The sequence below is a fragment of the Antedon bifida genome, chromosome 9 (genome assembly GCF_963402885.1).
Source record: "Antedon bifida chromosome 9, ecAntBifi1.1, whole genome shotgun sequence".
Classification (NCBI taxonomy): Eukaryota; Metazoa; Echinodermata; class Crinoidea; order Comatulida; family Antedonidae; genus Antedon; species Antedon bifida.
The window spans coordinates 12,128,176-12,140,351 of record NC_136234.1 but is presented as its reverse complement, the minus strand read 5'-3'; the positions used below and the strand labels follow the sequence as shown (position 1 = coordinate 12,140,351).

Sequence of the window (12,176 nt, the reverse complement as noted above, 5' to 3'; positions counted from 1 at the left end):
ATTATACTATATTTGCATTTTCCTGTTTAAACAATTCTGGATCCTCCCCTGACTGGTATAAATTAAGTTTTTTCTGTAGTGTTTGGTGAACTAATGACATTTTACCATTGTTTAACGTTGAATGTCATCCAAAGTTGAACTACCAGATACATTTAATCCTCAATTGCCTCAAATTCTCCTCTTTACTTCCGAATGCCATTGTATTAGAAATTTATTAATCTCTGGAACATAAGGGAATTTGATAATAAAATGGACATTTTTTTTGGTAATTTTATCTCCACAGACAAGTTTAATTTCCTGGTACATAAGTAAGCGATTGATGAATAACAACAGGTCGCCAGATGTTATTTTTTTAACAGGTTTTAACTTTAAAATATGTCCTTGTTTGTCTTCTTTTTTGGTCTGATTAAACACACATTTCAAACATTTGTTTGTATTGCAGTACAGTAGTTTTTTTTTTTACAGTAATTTTCATTTCTTGATTAATTTTTTTGGCTTTTTGGAATTTTTCACTTTTTATTTATTTTGAAACATTTTTTAGGTGTAATTAAAGTTTTTGGATTCTCAATATGAATTGTATTTTTCACAAAGAAGGGGAATTACATTAAATATGTTCAGGCCTATGAACTCCTGCTCATGGTAAGATTGTGCCTAATTATGTATATTCCTATTAAAAAAAAAAACTGTTCATTCCATGTTTGGCAAAACTTTATATTGTTTATTTATGGAGGCACTGTACAGGCAGAAAATATTCAAATAGTTTTAAAAAATTCTCCCAATAAAACTATAGCTACTGTAGCATGTGTTTTACCCATAATTGGTGAGCCATCATGTACTCTGAACTTTATAACAGAAACAAAATTCTAACATTTAACATACTTTCATATCTATTGCATGATGGAATGAAGCATTTGTCAACTTGCGTCAACAGTCTATTTTTGGCAAATTTGATGGTTCATTTGCGATAACGATACTGTGATGCAAGTACTGTATGTGGGTATTTAGAGTAGAGTACCATTAAATTAAATCATCCATGTTGAGAGTATTTTAGTAGTGTATTAGTAGTAATACTTTTAATATTAATGGAATTAACATAATTGGGTATTTCTAAATACACGCAGAATTCAAATTGGAAGCAGAAAAATTGAAGCTATATTGTATGGAAAAGGTGTTAAAACAGTTGTTAATTAGCCCAAATAAAAGTTAACCAAAAATAGTTAAAAAGCTGCTTGAGAAAATTAATTTTGTTTTAATTGATAAAACTAAACATTTCTATATAGTTTCATAAAGGATTACTTTCCAAGGAAAGGTTTTCATACTATAATGATTTCTTCAGATCTTCAGTACCTTAGCCACGGTCATTTACCATAAAGGATGACGTTAAGGAAATTGTTACAAATTAATAACTGTTTGATTGCCATCTTACACTTAGGATAAAAGTCAGCCTACATGGATCCTTTTCCAAAAGGGTACTTAAGAGTGGGTGGAAATCATAAATGGCTAAAACAGACTGGTTGAAGGTAATCAGACATTATTAAACATTCAAATTTTAAAAATTAATCAAATACTAAATTTGTTTTTCATACCCATGTTATATTAGCACAGTATCTGTAAATGGTTCAATTTGTTCAATCATTAATATCAATGTTTTACAACACAGTATTTAAGCCAGTGTTCCTTTAAGTTGTAACCTTGGATTTGCGATTTTGATTTTTAAACTTACCTTTTCTGTCTCATTTATTGCGTTGTTCAAATTTAGTACATTCTAATATCTTTAAATCGCATGTTTTTTCTTTGTTTTTTGTGCAGCACATCTGTTGCTGAAAAAAGTTACATAAGAAATTGTTACATTAGTTTGCACTTGCACATTATTAGTGACAGATGTTAGTGGTCATTGTATAACTTTGACCTTAACCAGGTAATTAGCACTTTCATTTCAGTGACAATTTTATAGGTTTACACTCAAAACAACAGGTGCTTTATCAACACTTTAATTTGGTAACTTCTTTTTATATGATTTCGTTTGGTATATTTAGATTATTTTACCTACATTTGCTTATATACAGTATGATGGACCACATTCCCACATTCAACAAAGTAGTAACATTTTGTTTAGCAATGACAATGAAGACAGCCAAATTATAATTCACAATCTATTTACTAACAGTATTGATATTTAACCAGATTTATTGCCAAGTCAGATTGTACAAATATATTTTTAGTTTTAATTCTATCAATAAAGTTATTTTAGGAATTTTACAATTTTACTGAAAGAAATTCTAAATATTGTCAATAATAACATACAAATGTTACCTTTTAATTTATGAGAAGAAAACATGCTAGGAATGTGTATAATATTTATGATAATTTTGCATTCCTTTTATTGTTAGTTTTCTTATCATTTGTTTACATCAGCTGATGGGATAAGACTAGATTGTACAGTACTGTATTTTCAATTTGGTAACAGCTAAGTTTAAATGGTATACCCTCCTACCTATAATTTAAATTGTAGATGAAATTTCCAAGATGTGTTGTTGTTTTTGTATGTGTACATCATGTACAGGTATATCTTGAACAGGATATTGAAAGGAGGAGAAACTATTGACCATCTGGTGTTGGGCCAGAGAAGCCAAGGTCACTGACCATTTCAGAGGTCATGGTGCTTAAAGTGCAGACAGCCTGACTAGTTTTGAGATTGTGTCCTGGGTTAAATAAGGTTGTTTAAAACTAAATGAAAGATTTCATTTTGTTGGGATTTGCTACTGTATCTCCTGATATAGCTGCGAAAAAATAAAAGATTAGTAACTGTTTGAACTAATTATCCCCAATACCTGGGCAAACAGGACAAAATGGGTTATAGCATTCTCAAGATAACAGTTAAAATCACCCTATTTGTCACTGTACTTCAGCAAAATTGTGGTTATTTGAATGTAATCGACTGCTGTGGAGAACTACTATAGCATCTCAAACATTTTGGGTAATGTTAACAACCACAGACTGATTTTACCATTTTTGGGAAAACAATTTAGCAAGTGGCCTAATGTAAAGACCTGAGGCCCCTGGTTTAAGAACCCTAGGTGGCTCTCCAATGCTAGATGCCTTGGTCATTAGCCTTTTAGACATATTTTAATGCCTGTTGTTCCCCTGGGCCCTGCTCAGGTCCCCCCATAAGCTCCGGAGACCCTGGGTTTAGCCAGTGGGCGCTCATAGCCGTTATGCCACTGCACAAGGCCTGTTGGCAGTCTCCAAGAGAAATGCAAGCCATTAGAAAGAGAGTATCTGAAACATGTTTGATGATTGATTGAATAATTTAGCAGATGGTTTGTTCATAACTATGGAAGGCAATCGCCGCCAAAAATACAAAAGTAAAACAAACAACGTACTTTTACAAACGAACAACGTACTTTCACAAACGAACAACCTACTTTCACAAACGAACGATCTAAATTAAAACAAAGAACGTACTTTCACCAACGAACAACCTACTTTCACAAACGAACGAACTAATGTAAAACAAACAACGTACTTTAAAAAACGAACAACCTACTTTTACGCGAACAACGTATGTTTTACAAACGGACAACGTACATTGATAAACGAACAACCTGCTTTACCAAACGATGTAGATTGCCGAATGAACTAAGGACTCGTCCATTTTTTAAGTCGGGTAATTGCATAAGTTCCGATAAGAGGATATGCCTTAGAGGGATCTCAAAGCGAGCAGCCTGTATCTTGCGCGCGTAAGCAAAACTCATCCTGACAAATGGAGGAAAAGTGACCCTCATGAAAACGGTTTCTGGAAGATGTTGAATTCTAGATACGAATTCATGTAAAAATGTTGCGTATCGGATGTTGATGTGACATCATTTTATGGCCAGTTGAATTATAAAAGTCGTATTTTTATCTTTTGCGTCATAGTTCATTTAAAATAGCGCGCATCTATATTCTACGCATCCAAATTCTTCAATTCTACATGTTAATATGTTGTTGCTCAGATAAATTCCTTCCAAAATTTCTATCTTCGAGTTAATTTTGATGACGTCATCATGATAACAATTGAAATAAAAGGCGGGTCCCATAATTTTACCTTTGCTACACTGTATGTAGTTATGTAGTGTATACTCTATTATTCTTAGACACAAAATAGAGAGCTCACTATTAACAACATTTTATTTTCCTCAGGTCATGTGGTGTTTTTATACCCGACTTAAAAAATGGACGAGTCCTTAGTTCATTCGGCAATCTACATCGTTTGGTAAAGCAGGTTGTTCGTTTATCAGTACGTTGTCCGTTTGTAAAAAATACGTTGTTCGCGTAAAAGTAGGTTGTTCGTTTTTTAAAGTACGTTGTTTGTTTTACATTAGTTCGTTCGTTTGTGAAAGTAGATTGTTCGTTTGTAAAAGTAGGTTGTTCGTTTGTGAAAGTAGGCTGTTCGTTTGTGAAAGTACGTTCTTTGTTTTAGTTTAGATCGTTCGTTTGTAAAAGTACGTTGTTCGTTTGTGAAAGTACGTTGTTTGTTTTACTTTTGTATTTTTGGCGGCGATTGCCTTCCATACATAACACCAAGTGCTTACAAATTATGTGTGTTTTGATTTCATTAATAGGTTGCATAATGCATTTAGGGCTTATTAAGTTGTTTACTCATTCTGCATATCTCTATAGACCAAACAAAAACCACAAGTTGTCTCCATTTGAAAGTTACTTTATTTGCAGAGTGTCTGTGTTTTGAAAAGTAAACTGTATACACTGTCATACAATGATGTTAAATAGTAATTTAAGATGGCGGAAATTTATTTTAAATAAAAGGTTTAACTGTAGGATATCAGTAAAGAAAGTGGGATGACAGCTATTTGCTTTTTAATATATCTTTGGCAAAAATCATATCTACTGTATTGAATTAATCCAACATAGGGCCTATTTCTATTAGTAATAATCTGCATTGTATGGTACTAGTAAAGTTTAAAACTTCATGTGAATTTCTAATTTTACCTCATCAAAAAGTCTATGTAATGTTGCGAAAATTTTACTAAGCTCTGTGGATGATATATATACAACCAAACACGATAACCACCAAATGAACAACCAATTTTATGTTGAACATAGAAGTTTTTAGTTGCATGGATGCGACTCTATAGTTCACTATGTTGGTCGGTCTGTCGGTCTGTCTGTCGGTCCGGTATCACTATGCGTTTTATCGCTTTTCTGTACTTTTTGAATTGTTTTGATGTACAGAAAAGTTTTAAAGTACATTACTTTTTGAAAGTTCATTTTTTTCTGAGAGCATGCGACTTATGGCTGTTGGCCTTGTTGATAAACATTCAGATGCCATTCTTTTTACATTTGCAGTAGAAACAGGTCCTTCATTAAACCCAGGCTTTTCTTTTATCATAAATTTCTCCTTATTTGGTATATTAAAGACACCCTGATGTTGAAAATTCCAAGTCGTAAATGGTGATGCAACTGGGATTTCATACAACATACCAATAAACACCCACATGTTAGAAAAGTGAAACTATTTTGTTGCTTACAAGCAATTAAGCTAAAATTATCATCCACCCACAATCTATATCATCTTTCAGGATGTTGTGGAAGGGAAGTTATTCTGTGAAACATTAGATAAATTGCACTACTGTATTTCATCTTTATTGGTTCTATAGTTTTCTTGCCCTTTACTCCTCAGACCCAAGAATCAATTGGGGTGTTTGAAACCATTTTTAAGATTAAGTCTTATTTTTTGTAGTTATTTTTGTGACCCCATTTCTGTCTGATGGCAACTTTGAAAAGTCGAAAACTATAAATTGTTTTGAAAACCATATTATTCAACTGCTAAATAAAAACAGGCTCATTGCTCCTGATAAATATCTCCCTGGACCCTGTACTTTTTGTTAGCACATTCAGGAATGTTTTAATGTTGTATATCAATAGATGTTCACCTGCTGCAAACTGCCTCCGTTTCTGTTATTTATCACATGTCATCTCAGGTTCAAGCAACTTGGTTGTAAATTATAAAGAGCCATATACAGACTGATTATCCAGTTGCCTACTCTCAATGGCCCTGTTTCTGCTGCCAAGAAAATACCGTATTTTATATGGTATTTTTTTAATACCGTATTTATACCGTATTTTTTTGGCAGCAGAAACTGCGCTCATAAAAAAAATACCGTATTTTGTATACCGTATTTTCCCCACAAAATTTGTGGATAAAATACAGTATTTACAAATTTATACCGTATTTTTTGTACCCTTTTCTGCTGCCAATAAAAAATACCGTATTTTTATTATTATCGTGTTTTTATTTTCTGTCGCTGTCAGCTGTTTTACACACGTGTATAGATATATTCAGCGAAAATGTAGAGCGAAGACGACGCAGTATTTACTATATAAATCTTTGTGGGGAAGGAGGGTGTGGGGAAGGAGGGGGAGGGGAAGCTAAATGTCCGGCCAACTAAAAGGTAATAAAAGGGACAACCACATTTATAAAGACATTTCTAAAAAAATAAAGCAGGAGTACGGAATAGACTTGTCTCCAAAGCAAGTAAACTCACAACATCCCTATCACTAGGGCTAGCCTGTTGAAAGTGAGGCGTAAAACTTCCTTTATTGCGACTTTTAATTATCGACCAAATAAATGAATGGCAATTTGGGTAAAAAGGATGAAATTTAACACGACCACCCAAGAAGTATTGTTAGCAGAAACGAGGTACTAAAAAATACGGTATAAAATATACCGTATTTTATACCGTAATTTTATACCGTATTTTGAGCAGTTGCAGCAGAAACAGGCCCAATGGGATAATTACTTGGTAGGAAAAAAATCTGCAGTCAACAGGATGATACATCAAATGTTTTTAAAAGGAAAGGTGGATATTGAATAAGTGTTACTTAACAGGTTAACCAAGATTTAACAAGCAAATTTGGAGACCAGTCTCTTCTTCTCCACACAGATATTATTTGAGGTGAAAAACTTACCTAGCACTAGTAGCAGAAATGGGTTGTGTATCTCCTTGCTTTCAGAACCAATTTAGGGTATTCTAATTGGTAGATATTTTTATTCGAAAGTTGGGGAAAGGATTAGGCAAGTTTATCAGGGAAAACATATATTTTCTATTTTATTTTCTATTTACAATAAAACAATACTCTACTGAGTGTGCCCAATCAAGAATTTTCATCGTTAAAAGCGAATAAGGCTCCACTTGACCATCTCCCCAGCCAATGGATGCTAGCTTCGCGCCACAACTGACAACTGATCTGACCTTCTTAACAATCAACTCTTGAATCAGAGTCATACATAAATATTTGTATTATAATCACAGAAATATCAACAAAATGTATTTGTCAATATATATTTGGTATTTGATGATTTGAAAATTAAAGTTATAAAGTCATATTGTATTGTTGCTAATAATAATATTATAGTAGTTTTTCAAGTGTTCACCAATACTGTGTACAAAGGAAATATGTTTATCAAATTAAACTAACAATTGTTTGCCCTACATTTATATAAATTTTATTTATGAGCATTCAGTTTCTTTTTTTTTCTATACAAGCTTCACTAGCTATAAATTATTATTTGCATCATTTTTCCTTAAATTACTGAATTGATAAATTGTGGAGAAATTGTGTGTGTGTAGTATTGCATGTTGAACATGGGTATTTACAGTAATATGTGACCTTGTACAGTTTATAGATGGGATACCTATTAAGGAATAGTAATAAATAACTAGTCTGGGTGAAAGTTGTAACAGCTGGGAGCAAATAGCAAAAATACTGCTGTAGTTGATCTTTGTTTTGGCTACAACATGCAGGTATTTATAGGCTGCTTCATGAGCCCCTTCCACTGTCAGAGACAGTCATATCAAGGCTGTGTTTATGCAAGCACCTGGTACATGCTGCTGGCACCAGAGAAGTTCACAAAATCTGAACAGCACCGAATAACAATTAACATTTTAAAGTAAAAGTAGTATGATTTGCATAGAATTCTCATCATAAAATCCCTTCACAGTCCCAAGAGGGACAATTGTATACCCTACAAATGTGTAGATCAACTCCAGCCCTCTGAAGCCATGTCCAGAGGGATAGCCATTAAAAACTCATTGGAATGACTTATCTGGGGACATCACAGAAGCTGAAGTTTTCTATACACACCTTCAATTCAAGTGGTAATTCTGGAAACCAGCTATTAAAAGGTCCAAAATATTTACCAGCAGGGCCTGATTTGTACAATTTGCACTATCTGTTCTTTAAATACACCAATTTTGCACCTTTTTCGCATGCACATTTTGACACATGGAACAGTAACATTTGTTTATAACTACATATTACATTCTGTAAAACAATGTGTGTGTGAAAAGAGGCATAATTAAAGTAAAAATAATGGGCACATTTATCGTTTATCATCTGTCACCCATTGCCAGTAAATATCCATCCTCTATTATCTCTCACCAAGTGCAATTAGCCATCTATCCATCATCATTCTCCATCAGTTGCCAGTAGCAACCATCATCATCCCTCATCATACACTGCCAGTAGCCATTTATCCCTCATCATAAGCCAGCAGACATCAATTTTATTTGATGATGTGCCCGATTAGGTAACATTATGTGTACTAATTAGATTATAACATACATAAAAATGCATGTATGCCTCATAGATCTTTCAACACTTTTTTATAAGGTAATGTATTATCCATATAATCAAATAACTTTCTAAAATGTATTATTGGCCTAAGATTCTTTGTATATTTTTATATTGTTTGTGCAATTTTATCATCTTGATAAAAAAAAAATGTTCTTATGAAAAACAGTTTTTTATAATTATAGAAAAGCCCACAAAAAAAACATGCATTTACATCAGGTACAGTTGTAATGGTTGAATAGTGCCCTGTTCACATTGGAATGCTGGCTTGAATCTGACCTTTATATAACAGATTGGAATGTACTGTTTTGGCTAGAAAGCTACAGTAGCCTCAGGACATTCAGGTCACACCATAGCTGCCCTATCATAAGTTCCATATGATTTATCATCAACTAAACTATTGCTTATCATATTGTATTGATAACTAGGATTAGACACTGTAAATATCATTCCAAACAAGTCTGGTAGAAATAAACTGTAGATTGAATTTTGAGTGACAAGTGATTTTTAAGGAGTAAAAAACATATTTCAATTTTGATTTTATCTTCAAATATAAATATGTTGGAATACTATGTTACATATTCAATAGGTTGGAAACTGTTCCCAAAGATACAAATAAAATACATTCAGTAAATTCAAAAAAACATACATAAGGATAAAACTGTACATGTTATTTTTTTCTATCCAAGTTAAATTGCAGTTTATATGAGTTATTACAGCGTGGTTTACCTTGCTTGTTCTGTGTTTGTAAAAAAAATTACCGAGTTAAATCGCGGATCTATACGACGCTGATGCAACTATAATATGATTGGAATAGAGTTATATATAAACTTGAAGTGCCTCTAAACAGGTTTGGTAACCTTATTAGTAATTTGTTGATTTCTGACAAGCTCCTGAATAGCAAGTGTCAGAATGAGTTGTTAAAAGAGCAATTGTCAATTATAAACTAACTTGATCCTAAAGCTAGTCACAAGGGACATTTTTTTGGGTTAGATACACTGATGAGAGGCATGGTAGCATTATTCGCATTCCAAGGTCAACTTTAAAGTTGCAATATGAATCATATGAAGTAAATACCAGATATTCAGGGGACACCTTCTGGATCCAACAAAGGGTGCATTTATGGAACCGGGAAAACTGGGTAATTAATCATTCCTTAACAAGATTTTAATGGCTGTCCGTCTAGATTTAGTGGAGTTGACCTGGTACTTCAGGACTGTGTGGTGGCCCTTCAGATATAAAATAAGGATCTTATAATAATTCTATGCAAATCGTACTATGTTCACGCAAAAAATTAAATTGTTTTATTCGGTACCATTCAGTTTAATCTAGTTCGGCTAACTAGATTGAGGATGTTCTAGTTTTCTGCCGCCAGCAGCATGTTCCGGGTGCTTAAAAATGGTGTAAACACAACTAAAGTGAGGTGTTCACTGAAAAATAAAATTTGTTGAGGAAAAATATGCGATATTTATGGTGGTGGTTGGTTTGGTTTTGCAGTCAATATTCGCGAAACTTCTCTAACAAAAACATACTGTACAAAATACACAGTTCAATTTTGTCTTTATACAATGTTTAGTAGCATATATACTCTAGGAATATATTTTAATATTTTAAAACCGCAAATCATAAGAACAAACAAAAAACAACATATGAAAAAACAAAGAACATTTAAATGTTAAAAATTTACCAAAAATCAAAATACCTGAACCTAAGCAAAATGTACTGTGTGATATTTAAATAATGTATTGAAGTTATAAACTTCATCATTATTTACATTTAGAATATGTTTATTCAACCTTCACTTGAACTCATGTTTGTTGGTTTATCTAATATTCTTGCTAAAGTTGAACTTCATAATTTAATACAAATTATCATATTTATGATATGATAATTTGTTGGATAAAAATAGATTAATATTTACAGTATATAATAGGAAATATAATTTTATATTGGTTCAAACATAACAATTAATTTGTCTTATTTGTAATGGTGTTTTTTTAAAGGATAACTGCAACGATGTATATAAATGTACTGAGATAGAAGGTGTCCAATGCGTCCCTCTTTATAATACAATCATATGTGTATTAAATACTACAGTATATATCATGTACATGCTTTGATTTAATGTTTGCAACAAACTGAAATTTCAAAGTTTGAGTCGTTTTTCTCATTCTCATTCGTTTAGGTAAATTATTCATTAATTTATGTATTATTTGTTTACAGGAGATGTACCTACAGATTGTACTAACATAAAGTGTGTGGTTGTGGATATACAATGTCCAAATGACAGTGTCACTGTAATACCACCGTATAGCCCGACTGAATGCTGTGCGCCAACCCCTACCTGTCACTGTGATCCAAGCATGTGTGATGACATCCTATGTGCAGGAGGATACGAGAAGGTACTAATTTCAGCAGGGGACGGACGACCCGGTACTTGTTGCGATAATTTTCAGTGTCAAGCCATAAGTGAGTATTTGTATACTTTTATGGAGGTATACAAATATTATTTGTTTTATATCTCCTTGGTACTACAACCATTAGTGAAATGCACACAGGTTCCAACCATAAACAATTTTACAGAAGTCAACATGTTGTTATAGTTATACATTATAAAGCGCTTGTGACATAGTTTATGTTGGAAATTTTACTTTCCCAGTTTATGAACTGGCCAAGTTCATTTGTATACAAATAATGTACAGTAAATCTGAAATCATCTCAATCAACATTACTGAAATGATGTAGATTGAAGGAGAATAACAAACAACCTTGTAGAGGCCAGCCTATTATTATAAGAAGTATGCAAATAAAATGTTTGTCACGTAAATGAATTTAGAAATTAAATCACAATCATGCTTGTCACGTAGTTTCACCAAACTTGTTGTGTTATGTTAATATTATATCATTTGCAATCTGCATTTTTATTATTCTATAACTTGTTGCTGGTTGTCTGTTGTTTTTGATAACTTGTTTACCCCACTTTTCTTTCACTTCATGTCACGTTCATCTTACTAACATTGATTGTAGTTTTGTTATGAATTTTTTTGGACAATTTACTGAATGCACTTTGTAGTGTGTATCATAAATTTGATATCAACAAAAGAGGGAGCTGTGGCATAAAACGTAATTTTTCTGGAGACTGTTGAACTGTACAATACTATCAATATCTATGCACAAGATCTGTCATTTGGACTTGTTTTGAATATTATTTATTATTGCCTAGATGATTAACAACATTCATTGACTATTCATTTATTTGTTTGCAGAATCAAAATGTCAATGTGTAATGTTGGCCCTCACTGAAGTAAATTGTACATCAAAATTTAAATATTCTCAACATTTATATAGAGTAGAGTAATATGTACAGTATGTGTAGTGTGAAGCTAAAGTTTATGCTAAAAAGAGACAAAAAACAAGACAATTTCTTCTACACAATTTTATTTTGTAGTACCTTCCATTAAACCTATTTGCTTTTTTCTTAGATCTACCATAAGCACCCAATACTAGATGTGTTAAAATCATTTCAATAAAACATCATTCCA

At 32.5% G+C, this 12,176-nt stretch overlaps 1 protein-coding gene across 2 annotated transcripts in view; it reads left to right on the top strand.

The window, feature by feature from the left end:
* The window catches only part of LOC144852720 (cysteine-rich motor neuron 1 protein-like), a 42,929-nt gene that overhangs the window by 17,727 nt on the left and 13,026 nt on the right, over positions 1-12,176 (top strand). For both annotated transcript variants that reach the window (XM_078710676.1, XM_078710675.1), the window contains exon 3: positions 10,858-11,103. In XM_078710676.1, the coding sequence (XP_078566802.1) occupies positions 10,858-11,103 (246 nt within the window). The remainder of the gene's footprint in view (positions 1-10,857; positions 11,104-12,176) is intronic.